Source organism: Schistocerca serialis, chromosome 1 (assembly GCF_023864345.2).
Source record: "Schistocerca serialis cubense isolate TAMUIC-IGC-003099 chromosome 1, iqSchSeri2.2, whole genome shotgun sequence".
Taxonomy (NCBI): Eukaryota; Metazoa; Arthropoda; class Insecta; order Orthoptera; family Acrididae; genus Schistocerca; species Schistocerca serialis.
In genome coordinates, this window is record NC_064638.1 from 720,550,168 (window position 1) to 720,566,328 (window position 16,161).

General features: G+C 37.0%; 1 protein-coding gene across 9 annotated transcripts in view; it reads right to left on the bottom strand.

The window, feature by feature from the left end:
* LOC126481357 (serine/threonine-protein kinase MARK2-like) overlaps positions 1–16,161 on the bottom strand; it is a 303,564-nt gene that overhangs the window by 112,108 nt on the left and 175,295 nt on the right. For all 9 annotated transcript variants that reach the window (XM_050105112.1, XM_050105094.1, XM_050105085.1 and 6 more), the window contains 4 exons: positions 15,915–15,971; positions 11,695–11,830; positions 7,496–7,716; positions 7,184–7,283 (listed from right to left, as the gene is read on the bottom strand). In XM_050105112.1, coding sequence (XP_049961069.1) covers positions 7,184–7,283; positions 7,496–7,716; positions 11,695–11,830; positions 15,915–15,971 — 514 coding nt within the window. The remainder of the gene's footprint in view (positions 1–7,183; positions 7,284–7,495; positions 7,717–11,694; positions 11,831–15,914; positions 15,972–16,161) is intronic.

Here is a 16,161-nt window from a genome sequence, read left to right on the forward strand (position 1 = left end):
TACATTTCTAGCATTTTTTGAAAGACAATAACCATAGACAATAGCCACCTCGTTTTGAGTTACACTTCACTGACAATGGATATTCCTCTCTTTGGGAAACAATACGAATAATCACGTGTAATTTCATACTGAAATTGCTAATCTTCATTGCTTGTATATTCTGTTTCAGATCAGATTTTTCCTTGGAAGAATTGGAATGGGGTACTCTCAGCCCATTGAGATTTACTGATGATTTACACGAATCAGAAGTAGCATCTCCAAGGTCTGGAAAACTGAAATGGGCTGCGGGCGCAGTGTGCTGACTGCGCGCCTTTCCATGCCACTTCCAAATGGTGTATTATAGCAGAAGAAGCTATAACAGCTGGTCTGCACTGCATGATACTCCAGACCTGTCTTGAATTTTTTTTCTATGAGGATGAAATACTACCCACAAAAAAAGGAAGTAGTGCTACAGTAAGCAGTGGATTGGAAGTCACGCCCTTTCAACACTGTATCTACCACTCAGTACGTTTTACCTCATATACAAATTATATTCTGTACTGCATTTTCACTGATGTCATTTTGTCATATACATATTACACTGAAGCACCAAAGAACCTGATATAGGCATGGGTATTCAAATACAGATATATTTGAACAGGTAGAATATGGAACTGCCGTCGACAACATGTTTATAAGACAACAAGTGTCTGGTACAGTTGTTACGATTGGTTACTGCCGCTACAATGGCAAATTATCAAGATTTAAGTGAGGTTGAACATAGTGTCATAGTTGGTGCATGAGTGATGGGAAACAGCATCTCCGATGTAGCGAGGAAGTGGGGATTTCCCTGTACATCAACTTCACAAATGTACTGTGAATATCACAAATCCAGTAAAACATCAAATCGCCAACATTGCTGCAGCCGGAAAAAGACCCTGCAAAAACGGGAACAATGACGACTGAAGAGAATCATTCAGTGTGACAGATGTGCAACCCTTCTGCAAATTGCTGCAGATTTCAATGTTGGGCCATCAACAAGTGTGTTAGAATGCGAACCATTCATTGAAACATCATTGATATGGACTTCTGGAGCCGAAGGCCTACTCATGTAACCCTTGATCACTGCATGACACAATGCTTTATGCCTCACCTGTGCCTGTCACCACTGACATTGGACTGTTGATGACTGGAAACATGTTGCCTGGTTGGACGAGTCTTGTTTCAAATTGTATCGAGCAGATGGATGTGTACGGGTATGGAGACAATCTCATGAATCCATGGACCCTGCATGTCAGCAGGGGACTGTTCATGCTGATGCAGGCTCTGTAATGGCGCGGGGCATGTGCAGTTGAAGTGATAAGGGGCCCCTGATATGTAGGCAGGTGTACCAGTTTCTTTGGCTCTTCTGTGTATAATGAGTGTTCAGATGAAAGGTAGAAAACATTGTAACAACCAAACTGGTTGAAATTTGTGTACTCCACTTTTGGACAGTTAGACATCTAGGCAATGAAAGCATGCATTGTAACCTCCCCCTAAAATATTCAAAGCTGTGCCCATGGGAGACAAGGTGATGCCCACTGTCATTTTCGTCATCCAATGTCCGACACTCACTGAATTCCTTGATAACGGAAAAAACATTAACAGTGACACATGCTGTGAGACACCCCATAGCCTATGCAAGCCCAAGAGCAAACTGCCTGGCTACTAATGGAGAGAGTGATTCTGCTCCACAAAAATGCACATCCACCCCTCTCGAAGATCACACAAAGTGTAATGGCCGGAGTTCAAGTGAGAGCACCTCGGGATCAGCCCTACAGCTGGACACGTTGCCCTGTGACTTCTGTGTATTTGGTCCGCTAAAAAAACATCTCGAAGGAAGGCGCAACAGTTTAGATGATGAACTGAAGGACACAGTGAAGAACTGGTTACTATCACATCCACAGGAATTCTGGGAAAAGGAATCCTTTTCCTCCTGAAACAGTGGGATAGTGGTACTCAGGCCTCTCGGGATTACTTTTGAATAATTTTATCCACTGTTTTATACCTTTTCTTTTGAACACCCCTGATATATTCCAGTGTGCATTTTTATTGGTGTGTGTAAGTGTATATTTTTCCACGAACACTGCTCCTTAAAATGAAATAAATTTGCTTGTTTCCATCATCAGTCAACAACATAACTCAATGTAACAGCAAAACACTGAAGGAATTAAGAGAAAATGATTGACGAATACAAGTATTTAGTGTGTGCAGTGTAATATATTTTTAATCGAGGTATACTCCGTTTTAGGCTCTACTTCACGTGACCAGAAGAGAAAAGACAAAATTATTAAATACAGATTAGCAACATTAACACATTAGCTGGAGCACAGAAAACCTACCACAGTCACAGTGAAAAGGAAACCAGTGTCTACACACAATTCACAAAAAAGGAAACCAGTGTCCGTACACAATTCACAATGTTTTTTTTTAAAAAAAAAAAAAAAAAAAAAAAAAAAAAAAAAAAAAAAAAAAAAAAAAAACCGTTTGTGCTGAAGAATGTCCTTGATGCTGAAACAGCCAGGATGTGAAATAATTAAGCATTAGCAGTATGTGGGTCATAAATGTTTCGATTTAAGAGAAAATATCAAAATAAAATCTAACACTTTTGAATGCAAACCATATATGTTGTAATTGGTGGAATAAGTATGATTAGAACAGTGTAGAACTTTTAAATTAAAGTGTAATATCAACTGTAAAATATTTTAGTTTAAAATCAATTGTCAGGTCGAGGACAGCTTTACTATTTTATATTCTCAAAACCAAAACAGTGATACCTTCCTTCAGCACAACACTTGATTGTACCTCCTCATACTGTTGAGATCCTCATACCACCGCCAGTTTTAAATTCACTGCAGAATATGAAAAGGCGGTTTAACTGACAAAATGGTGAAAATGACTGACGCAAAGTGAAATTAGTTTTACTATGCACAACATCACCATAACAAGTAATAACCTGCTGCCATTGCTCGGCATATGCTGAAACAAAATATCAGCTCCAAGTGTACATGATAATCTTGACATTTGCATTAATCAGTTTGGTGAAACCATGGAAAACAGCACAGCTGGACAAAGATCTTCTCCCCACTAGCTTGAACATGAGTTAGCAGCAGGCACACAAAAAGTACTTTGGCCTCTATTGTTACTGGTTACTTCAAATCCAGGAATCATAATCTAAAATTAAAAAGTTACTCATATGCATATTTTCTTCCTACTTTCTATTATCACAGAAAACCAGACAAATAAATATTATTTTCAGGATTTCTTCAGTTCCTACTTATCGTCACTTTTTACCTTCTACATTACATAAAGCTACATGTTCATTGTGTTAAAAGAAAATTCACTCCAGGTGGACAGATAAATAAATAAATAAATAGATAGATAGAAGAGAGAGAGAGAGAGAGAGAGAGAGAGAGAGAGAGAGAGAGAGAATTGCTGCCTACACTTACTTTCACGAGTGGAAATTTTCAATAATGCTGATGGCTACATATAAAAGTGCACACACTATCCTAGCTTTCAGACCTATTACCTATTTTCATGGGGGTCATGGGGGAGGTGAGATGGGTAAGTTGGGCAAGGTTAAAAAGAAAGGAGACAACAGATGGATCTCTTTCATCCTGGGGTATCAGATTGACATGCACTTCCTTTTCAACCTTCCCCCAAGTCATCCCTCCCACCTTCTGAAGGTAAGAACTAGTTCCAAAGGCTAGTTTAATGTGTGATCTTTCATGTGTGTCAATCGGCAGTACTGAACGTTTTCCCTTTAACAGAAATACTGGCCAGCAATTTTAGCTCAAAAAAATACATGCCATCAGCACTGCATCCAAATTTATTTACTTTACTTTGACGTTTTATTTCATGTAACGGTCTACATGACCACACGAGGTACAATCAGCCAATCTCGCTTTTGACGACTGGCTTTCTTTTGTGTTCAAATCTGTTTCATCCTTTCAGAATGAAGTCTCTTTCTTTCATCAGACCACAGTGTTTCGGTCTATTTTCTAATTCCCTCTGACCAACTTTTCTATCACGTATCTTTTTTCTGAATGGCTTTCCTATCTGTAACGTCTACCTGAGTTACACCAGCTACTTTAAGATCCTCCTTAATCGCAGCGATCCATTTAATAGGTTCAGTTTTGGCCTTACTTCTGTTTTTGTAGAATTCTACTATTTGTTTTGTCAACCTAGTGGGTGCCATTTTTTAAATGTACCCGTAAAATTTAAGTCTTCATTTTCTCATGTCACCAAGCATGTCTGTGTGTTCTTATATTTGCTTACTACTTCTCAGCCTACAAGTTTCTCCATCAGTAATTTTTGGTCCTAATATTTTCCTAATAATCTTTCTTTCTTTCTTTCTTTCTTTCTTTCTTTCTTTCTTTCTTTCCAATTTCTTCAATATCCCTCTTTCTCTTTAAAATTAAAGTTTCTGCTCCATGAAGACATACACAGGTTTGACTATAGTGCTGTAATGTCTAAATTTACTGAATTTAGAAAGTGAGTTTTTATTATAAACATTTTGTGTTAATTTGAATGCAGCTGTCATTTTTTTGATGGCAAACTTAAAGTGCAGCTCTTTCCAGACCACTTTATTGTATGATTTTCTCTAAGTATTTAAACTGAGAAACCCTTTTTATTTTTTCCATATATCATGTTCAAAAACTTTGGTGCTTGTTTGCTACATGTCATATATTCCTTAATGGCATTTGTAATCCTACTTTTTCTGTAGCTTCTTTAAGAATTTCTATCTGTTTTTGAGCTGTGATAATACCCCTAGTTAAAATTGCCATATCATCTGCAGAGGCGAGGCAATGCACTCTAATATTACTTCAACCTAACTTGATTGATTAATCCACATTTTGACTCAGCTTTTGCTCTTGCCTTTCTGTAATTACCTTTTCCAAAACACAGTTAAACAGTCACGAGGAAAGTCTATCTCCCTGTCTAACACCAGTCTTTATATCAAATGGTTCAGAAATTTCTCCCACGAATTTAACTTTAGAGCTAGTATCACTTAAAGTTTCCTTAACCAGTGTTGAGGCTTTACTATATAGACATTGTTCCCTTAAAATTTGGAAGACAGATTCACCATCAAATGAGTTTTAGGCTTTTTTAAAATCCACAAATTTACATACAATAATGTTACTAGAAATATTTGATGCCTAAGGATTACTTTTAAATTAAGAAAGTGTTCTGGACAGAATATTTTGGTCTTAAGCCCGCTTGGTGTTCACCGATTTTAGGTTCCAACTGTTCTTGGACTCAATCAAGTAAACACGGCGAGAGAATTTTGTATGTGACCAGGAGAAGAGAGAGTCCTTGGTAATTATGAACATCAGTTCTACCCCTTTTTTAAGCAATGGATAATTTAGAGCAGTTATCCAGTTCTCAATTTTTTCGCAGTTGTCAGATATGTCCTATTAGTTGAGTGATCTCTTTTATACTGTTAGGGCCAGTTGCTTTGAGTAGTTCTGCAATTATACCATCTTCTCCAGGTGATTTATCATTTTTAACTCTCTTAATTTGTTTCGTTATTTCGATTTCATCATGTACTTTAGGGTTAGGGTTGGTGTTATTAGTTTGTTGTGGTTGGAGTTTATCCGATGGTACTGGACAGTTTAATAGTTTCTCAAAATAATTAGCAATTACCTCACAATTTTCCTGGTTATTAAGAGCCAAAACGCTATTTTCATTTTTGAAGCAAGCACTTTGGGGATGGTAACCAGCTAGTTTTGTTTCAAATGTTTATAAAAGTTTCTTGTATTGTTCTTTCGTATGCCTTTTTCAATTCTAAAAGTTGGGCATTTTTGTAGTATCTTTTAGTCAGTCGGATTAATTTAGATATTTATTTTCTTACAGCTGGAAAGGTGATGTACATAATTTCAGTTTTGTTACTACTCCTATGTTTGAATGCCTTATGCCTAGACTTAACTGCTGTTTCACAAACTGCATTCCACGACGGGTGTTGTTTTTGAGTGGAATTAAATTTTGTGATGTTTGATGAGCTTTACCTTTAGGCTTTGCCATTCGTTGGTTTTTTTTTTTTTTTTTAATAGCATTTTTAAGGTTTAAAATTTCTTTTATTCACGTTAAATAATGGCCATAATCAATATTAGCCCCTTTCCCAACACTCAAAATTTCTTTGTAGTTAGGGTATGAAATTTGCTACACGATCGATTTGAAATTCCCCAATAAATGTATTGGGTGCCCAACTAGATTTTTGTTTAGAAGCATTTTTAAAAAATGTGTTGACATGATTTTAAGGTTAAAACTTTTGCACATTTCCACAAGTCTTTGGCCTTATTGGTTTGTCCATTTATGTGTAGGAAATCCATCGATAGTTTTCTTATACTTTTCTTTTTACCTAACTGAGCATCAAAATCACCCATTAAAATTTTAACATGGTTTGAGGGAATTTTTGAGATGATGCTTTCTGGTGTTTCCAAAGCTTCATTAACTTCTTAGGTTTTTTTCAGTTATCCTTTTTATTTGTGCATTTAAGAGAAATTGTCATTAATCTATTACTGAACAGTTTTACCTCCATTGTTCAATTTAAAATATTTCTGAAGACTGCAAAAGCAATTCTCAGATGTGGTGTATTATCAAGTATTCTTTTATCAGTTTTAATTTTAAAAACAGGGTAGTTGCCGAAAACCATGGTGTTCTTGTCCATCATTGAAAGTTCTGTTCTTTTAACATATCTCCCGTTTTATGAAGTTTACTTGGTTGCAAAAGTGTTTGTACATTAAGTGTTGCAAAAAATGTATTTGTTTTATTTTTAAGTTGGCGAGAGGACTCCGATGTATTTGGTGAGACACACTGCATTTCCGCACCACTGGGGAACAGCAGCTGACAAGTTTTCCGCCTGCTACAAGACAGACACAAAGTGGATTTGGTTTTGTTTTGCCTTGGTCCAGGACTGCTTATTCTGTATTCGCAGCTGGCTACCATATCTGATGGAATGTTCACTATCTGCCACCTGTGACCTGTCCAATACCCTAGATAAGGTCGGTTTCTTAGACTTTTAGTTACGAAGTCTTCAGGCATATATAAGTTATTTTATCTATATATGTTAACAGCTTCATAACATGTTAATTGGAATCAAATATATGAAATATGGTCATGCAATTCATGATACATTACAAAATAATGCCAGAAAGTATCATACCTATCCTTTTCAGATCCTTGAAGTCTGGCTCAGGTTCGACATATGGCTTAAGCTCATCGTCTTCATAACCCATATTCATCCACTTGTCTTTCATTATGTTCTGAAAGTTAATGTAGTTCGAATCATTCCAAAACTGGAGTTGTATTACTGATACAATACAATAAAAACAAGTATTATTAGTCAGTCAATAAGTGCGTGCGCACGCCCAACACACACACACACACACACACACACTTGTACACAAAAGATAAGTATGACATTAATTCCAATGCTATATAGCACAAAACTAAAAATGAGTAGAAAGTAACTCACTTCCAATGATGCCCTTTTAGCAGGATTTAGTACCAGGAATTTCTTGAGTAAATTTTCACAGTCTGTTGACATGTAGAAAGGTATCCTGTATTTTCCCCGCAGCACCCTTTCCCTAAGTTCCCTCAACGTAGAGCCATCAAATGGCAGTGATCCACTCACTAATGTATATAATATCACACCCAGAGACCACACATCAACTTCTGGTCCATCATACTTCTTTCCTGCAAAATTAGAAAATGAACTATGTTATAAGATGAACACAGTTAAAATGTAGTTGCCTGCCTTCAAGGCCACATTAAGAGGAAGAGTACAACAAAGCCTTTACACTTTGACTATCCAGAATAATACATGAAATGTATGATTTAAGAGATTTTGAGACGTTCATGCAATAGCAGGCAGTTAAACTATGAATTTCACACTTAACGAAATACTGTAAGATTATTTACACAAAAATAAAGCACCATATTACACAAAATTCTGCCAGTGTAAAAATGACAAGGTAGCACATTATGTAATTATCTGCTATTAATTCCATTTGACGTCATTAACTGCCTACCCACAATGGACTTCGACATTGTGGGGTAGCTTGCATGCCATGATACTCATAGCCGTACCATAAATGCAAGCACATTGGAGGGGTATCTATGGAAAACCAAGATTAACGTACGGCTCCTGAAGGAGGCCAGAATCCTTTTCGGTAGTTGCAGGGGTAGGTGACGATAAGTGACTGACCTGGCCTTGCAAAGTTACTCAATATGTTATCGCTATGCTGGTGCTGCGAACAGCTGTAAGCAGTAAGAGACTACAGATGAAAGCAATAAGAGACTAAAGCTGTTATATGCCCAGTGCAAATGCAGCTTGAAAGTATGGTCTAAAGAAGATGGAATCCTTTTGGATAATGTAGTCTGGAGATAAAATGGACACCTTAGCCCAAATGGTTTTCTACACAGGAGCTACTCCAGATGATGATATCAGGTAAAAAAAAAACCTGACGTTCTAATGTATACATTAGATCCCTTAATCAGGTAGGCAGGTCAGAGAAGTGGAAAGAGAAACAAATACGTTTAAGTTGGGCACTGTGGGATTTAGAGATGTGCAGAGGCAGGAGGTACAGGACTTCTGGTCCTGTGAGTATAGGGTTATCAACACAAAATCAAAAAGGAGTACTGCAGAAGTAGGTCTCATAAATGCATTGTCATGAGAAAGATATGCAAATAAACTTTTAGTTTGGCGGTGGCTGTTGGGTTTGTCATCAAACCCCCTCCCCTCCAACATCTAAAGAATATACAAATGAAATTATTTATATTGTTAAGGGATATGAAAATTTAAATGTGATGGTAGATTGGAATTAAGGAAAAGTAGCAGGAAATCGGGGACAGGATGAGAGGAATGAAAGAAGGAACCACCCGGTCCAATCCTGCATGGAGCACAATTTCAACATTTGGTATAAGAGTCATCAAAGGAGGTTGTATACATGGTAGAGAGATGGAGACACTGGTAGATTTCAGATCGATTGCTTAATTGGACAAATTAAATGAACTACTGGTTGTTCAGTCCTTCAGAAGGGAGCATTTGGGAAACAGGGAAAAGGATAACAACAGAAGACATGAGTAGCTTCGAGAGATCAAAGGCAGCTGTGAATCAAACAGGTAAACACATAATTACTAACAGAAACTCGCGGACAACATATGATCTATCAAATTTTATTAGAAATGAGATTGATAGAAACTACAAAATGACATAGCAGGAATGGTTAGAGGTGAAATGCGAAACTGTAGAAGCATGCACGAGTATGAGAAAAATAGAAGTTGATCTAGCGGAAATATTAACTTGTGTTCTGAGGAATTTTAGGAACACAAAAGGTAATACTGATCTCACAACATGTCTTGTAAGATAGACTCAACGACCACAATAACACATTCATAGCATTTGTAGATTTAGAGACAATACTGAATGGTATATACTGTCTAAGAGTCGATGAAAGGGAAGCAGTGGTTGGAAAAGGAGTGAGACAGGGTTGTAGCCTCTCCCCGATGTTATTCAATCTGTATATTGAGCAAGCAGTAAAGGAAACAAAAGAAAAATTCGGAGTAGGTATTAAAATTCACGGAGAAGAAGTAAAAACTTTGAGGTTCGCCGATGACATTGTAATTCTGTCAGAGACAGCAAAGGACTTGGAAGAGCAGTTGAACGGAATGGACAGCGTCTTGAAAGGAGGATATAAGATGAACATCGACAAAAGCAAAACGAGGATAATGGAATGTAGTCAAATTAAATTGGATGATCCTGAGGGAATTAGATTAGGAAATGAGACACTTAAAGTAGTAAAGGAGTTTTGCTATTTAGGGAGTAAAATAACTGATGATGGTCTAAGTAGAGAGGATATAAAATGTAGACTGGCAATGGCAAGGAAATCGTTTCTGAAGAAGAGAAATTTGTTAACATCAAGTATGGATTTAAGTGTCAGGAAGTCGTTTCTGAAAGTATTTGTATGGAGTGTAGCCATGTATGGAAGTGAAACATGGACGATAACTAGTTTGGACAAGAAGAGAATAGAAGCTTTCGAAATGTGGTGCTACAGAAGAATGCTGAAGATAAGGTGGGTAGATCACGTAACTAATGAGGAGGTATTGAATAGGATTGGGGAGAAGAGAAGTTTGTGGCACAACTTGACAAGAAGAAGGGATCGGTTGGTAGGACATGTTTTGAGGCATCAAGGGATCACAAATTTAGCATTGGAGGGCAGCGTGGAGGGTAAAAATCGTAGAGGGAGACCAAGAGATGAATACACTAAGCAGATTCAGAAGGATGTAGGTTGCAGTAAGTACTGGGAGATGAAGAAGCTTGGACAGGATAGAGTAGCATGGAGAGCTGCATCAAACCAGTCTCAGGACTGAAGACCACAACAACAACAACATATACGGTCTGAAATTCTGAAGACAGCAGGGATATACAGTAGAAGGTTGTCTACAACTTTTACACATACCGCTACAGCTATGAGAGTTGAAGGACATGACAAGGAGTGAGGCAGGATTGTAACCTATCCTCTATATTACTTAATGTGTGTAGTGAGCAAGCAGTAAAGGGGAAAAAATGTACATGGAATTTAAGTTCAGGGAAAAGAAACAAAACCAAGATTTACAGACCACAAGTAGACTGGAGATCAAGTGAATGGGATGGATAGTGGCTAGAAAAGAGATTACAAAATGAACATCTGCAAAGAAAAACAAGGGCAACAGTGAGTCATCGAATTAAATCACGCCATGAAGAGGGAATTAGATTAGGAAATGACACATTAAAAGTAGTACATTACTTCCATTATTTAGGCAGCAAAATAACAAATAATGCCCGAAGTAGATAGATATTAAAATGCGGACCAGAAATAGCAAGAAAATCTTTTTTGAAAAAGGTAAATATTTCAATAAGTAATAAAAATTTAAGTATAAAATGTGTTTTACATTTGTCTGCAGTACAGAAGTGAAACATGGATGATAAACACTTCAAACAATAAGAGAACTGGAATATTCGAAATATGTTGCTACAGAAGAATATTGAAGATTAGACAGGTAGATTGGACAACTCATGAAGAGATACTCAACTGAACTACGACAAAAGAGATTCATTGCACAACATGATCAAAAGGAGGAGGCTGTTTGATTGGATATGTCCTAAAGATATCCAGGAACCATCGGTTTGCTTAAGGGAGATTGTGTTTAGTTAGTTAGTTCTCTCTCTCTCTCTCTCTCTCTCTCTCTCTCTCTCTCTCTCTGTGTGTGTGTGTGTGTGTGTGTGTGTGTGTGTGTGTGTGTGTGTGTGTGTGTGTGAAATTTACAGTATCTTGAGCTGAAAATAATAAATGAAGGCCACAGTACAACGCTAAACGTGTATGATTCCTGTGGAGAGGCAGCACTAATTAGCATGAAAGAGGCTTTCAAAAACCCACTGTGTGTAACAAAACTAAAATATAAATAAATGTCAACAGACTTCCAGCCTAATGCAAGCCTTTTGATCAGAAGACAGTTTGGTTGCTTGCATGTTATGGATTATGAAAATTGTTCTCCAGTTAGAGAAACTACAATGTGTGTAAATATGATGGCCAATATTTAGTACTAGACCATTTAATTGATGGTTATCTGCAGAGTTTTGCAATTACTACAAAGCCGTTATATGAGCTATCTTTATATCAGTTTAAAACTCACCCTGGAAAAGTTCTGGTGCAGCATATGGTGGGCTGCCACAGAAAGTGTCCAATTTGTTCCCAGGTGTGAATTCATTGCTGAATCCAAAATCAGCTATTTTAATGTTCATTTCGCTATCCAGCAACAAATTCTCAGCCTGGAGATAGACAAAAAGATAATATCTGTTCAGATATAAATATAACACAATTGCTGTTCAGAAATAAACAGAGGTTGACATTACTAGCATTTTATTACTTAATAATATTCACTAAATATATTGTTTATTGAGAACAGTTGACTTACAGTGGATGTACATTAGAAGTATGAATACTAGTTTAGTTATCACCTAAAATGGGACAAAGGAGTACATAAACGCAGGTTCCTTCATCATATGCAAATAAATGGCACCTTCTCCAAGATACACAAAACTAAAAACTAAGGTCCTGTGTGGAAACAGTTAACATTAGTGCAGTAGGCAAATGAATTAATGAAGCTTGAATTACATATTAACACTATCACTAATGAATTACAAACATATTTGGTGACTTCATTACTGAATCCACGATCAGCTATTTTAATGTTCATTTCGCTATCCAGCAACAAATTCTCAGTACAATGTTAAACCAATTAATAAGCACCTTTAAAGCACCTTACAATTTACATCACAGAATACAACAGCAATATTTACCTGAAAACTGAACAAAGGCAAATTAAGTGAACAAAACAGCCACTTGGGTACAATAATGAAGATTAAGCTATGATGGGTCAAGTGAACTATAGTCTTTTCTGGACAAAGCACACAGAAGAGGAACTCTTTCGCAATGCTGAGTTTCTATGTTCTGACGATGCTTAACAGTATCAGTACCAGTTCCCAGAGTGACACATAAGTTACAAACTAACAACTGGTCAAGAGGTATAACAAAAACATTTGATTATAATGGCAGATTTTTGATAGAGAAATACCGCCTCTAGCACAGGAACAGACAGAAGTGGGGGTGTAGGGTACAGGGAAATCCAAATTAGGACTGCAAAGGCAAGAGAAGAGAAATTAAGGTCTTATGGGCATATAGACAATTTAACCTCACACTCCATTTGCAAGTGGCCCATGAAAGGGAATGGGTAGTGGTGGTAGAAAGTATCTTTTGCCATACACAGTACGGTGGATTGCAAAGTAAGTATGTTAATGTAGAACGGCGTGTGAATGATGACTGATAGAAGAAAAGCTGAAAGTTTAGTACATTTTTGTTTTTCCATTGTTGCTGTAAGCAAGCAAAAGATCTGCAAAAACAGAAACTGTATAAAATTGTATACTGTGAAATACAGGGGCTACACATAATATATATAGCATAATGAACAAAGGAAGGAAGAACTGGGTTTCACATCATATTGATCACAAGCACGGGCTGGGGGTGTTTTGGATAAAAATTCAGCTGCATCCTTTCCCAAGGAACCACAAGCCTACAGCGATTTAGGAAAATCACAGATAACATAAATCTGATGACCAACATCACCCCAATAGTACATGGTCACCCAGCATGTTGGCTGAATCTTGACAATTATATGCTAAGAGCAAATTCAATGTTAAAAATATGATTGAAGCCAATGTTCTTACCCGCAAACAGACACACTTTAAACTACAAATATTTTGGTCTTTTGTAAAGCACTGGCTTTTTGATTGTATGGTACAATGTTGTTACAAACATAATGGATGACCTGCCTTCCATCTTTTAAGTACCATGTCACTTCATTTTAGTCGATTTCCAGAGTTGTGTACAACAATTGATCCATACGTTTTTCATCCTCCATATAGTCTGTCAGGAAATATAAGACTAAAATATTATTGTTTGGATTAAAGCTACTTGCCCAAAACCCTTTTCAACATCGTTTTTTCACTGTATGTTTCTACAGTCTGGAGAGAGAAAGACGGGAGGGGGGGGGGGGGCAGAGGGAGGGGGGAGGGGGAGGGAGAGATTAATAAGAAAGGATATCATGCAACAAAATCAACAAAAATTACGAACACATCTACTTATAAAAGTGCTTGCCATGTGACACACACACACACACACACACACACACACACAATTACATGTCTACAAGATGGAAATTGGCACTGTTATCAATTTGGGTAGATTGTTCACACATTCAGAAAATTGGGGTATCACACTGTACAAATCGCTGCACACAAATGATCTGCAATCTGCTCCCTCTCCAACTCACAATATCAACATGGACGTCCTAGTGGGAGAACCTAATTCCAACATTAACAGCTTGTTTGCAGTTAATCTCTCATTGCTGTTGTTGTGGTCTTTAGTCCGAGCTGGTTTGATGCAACTCTTCAGGCTACTCTATCCTGTACAAGCCTCTTCATCTTTGGAATATCTACTGCAACCTACATCCTTCTGGATCTGCTTACTGTATTCATCTCCTGGTTTCCCTCAATGATTTTTATTCTGCCCCCCCCCCCCCCCCCCCAATTACTAAACTGCTGATCATTGATATATCAGAATGTGTCCTATAAATTGATCCCTTCTTTCAGTTAAATTGTGCCGCAAACTTCTTGTCTCCCCAATTCCTTTCGGTATCTCCTCATTAGTTATGTGATCAAACCATTTTATCTTCAACATTCTTCTATAGCACCACATTTCAAAAGCTTCTATTCTCTTCTTGTCTAATCTGTTTATCGTGCATGTTTCACTTCCATACATGGCTACACTCTAGACAAATACCTTCAGACAAGCCTTTCTAACACTTCAATCTATATTTGAATTAACAAATTTCTTTTATTCAGAAATGCTTTTCTTGCCATTGCTGGTCTACATTTCATATCCCCTCTACTTCAGCCATTATCAGTTATTTTGCTACGCAAATAACAAAAAGAGTTTCATTTCCTAATCTAATTTCCTTAGGATCACCTGATTTAATTGAACTACTCTCAGTTATCTTGTTTTGCTATTGTTGATGTTCATCTTATATCCTCCTTTGAAGACACTGTCCATTCTACTCAACTGCTCTTCCAAATCCTTTGCTGTCTCTCTCAGAATTACGATGTCATTGGCAAACCTCAAAGTTTTTATTTCTTAACCCTGAACTTGAATTCTTATTTCAAATTTTTCTTTGGTTTCTTTTACTGCTTGTTCAATGTATATATTGAATAACACCAGGAACAGACTACAACCCCGTCTCACTCCCTTCTTAACCACTCCCTCCCTTTCATGCCCCTCAACTCTTATAACTGCATCTTGTTTTCTGTACAAGTTGTAAAGGTACTTTCCCTCCCTGTATTTTACTTCCGTTACCTTCAGCATTTTGAAGAGAGTATTCCAATCAACAATTTCAAATGCTATAAACATAGGTTTGTCTTTTGTTAACCTATTTCCTAAGTCAAGTCTTAGGGTCAGTATTGCCTTTCGTGTTCCTACATTTCTCTGGAATCCAAAATAATCTTCCCTGGCGTCACCTTCCACCAGTTTTTTCATTCTGCTGCAAAAGAATTCATGTTAGTACTGTGCAACCATGACTTACAGTAGAAGATAAATAGGAAGCTTTAAGAGGTAAAATATTGAAGGCAGAGAGGATCATATAGACAAAAAGACAAGGCCTAGTAGAAATCTTTGGCTATCAAGAGATTTTGAATTTAACTGATGGAAGAATAAAATTTAAAAATGCAGCAAATGAAACAAGTGGAAGGGAAGACAAATGTTTAAAAAATGAGATTGAGGGAAGTGCAAAATGGCTAAGCAGGAATGGATAGAGGAGAAATGTACAGATTTAGAGGGATATTTTACTAGGGGAAAAAATAGACAATGTCTACGGGAAAATTAAAGAGGCTTTTGGGGAAAAAGAGAAGCATCTGTATGGGTATCAAGAGCTCAGATGGAAAACCAGTCCTAAGCAAAGAAGGGAAAGCTGAAAGGTTGAAGGAGTATACAGACTGTCCATACAAGGGAGATGAACTATTACCTAATATCACAGAAAAGGAAATTACGTAGGTGAAGATGAGATGGGAGATAGATTCTCCAAGAAGACTTTGGCGGAGCTCTGAAAGATCAAAGTTGGGAACAGATGATATTACGGGAGAACTACTGATAGCCTTTGGGAGAGCCAGCCATCTGGTGGGCAAGATATATTAGACAGGCAAAATACCCTTGAACTTCAAGAATAATGTAGTAATTCTAATTACAAAGAAATCAGTTGCAGTTAATTTATGACCATTCCAACTAAAACTTCTCTATCATGCTTACCTTCAAATCCCTGTGGATGATTTTCTTCTGATGACAATACTGCACAGCAGAAACAATCTGGAATTACAAAAACAAAAAACAAATTGTCTTTCTTTTCATTTATTGGCATTATTTTATGTATAAGCATGTGCTGATTTCTTATTTAGTACAAATAGAATCTTATTCACAAAAGTAATATATATTTTTTTTAACCTCAGGTGTATTAAACTAAGTTAATATTTATGTTGTGTTGGTATCCCTGTGCAGT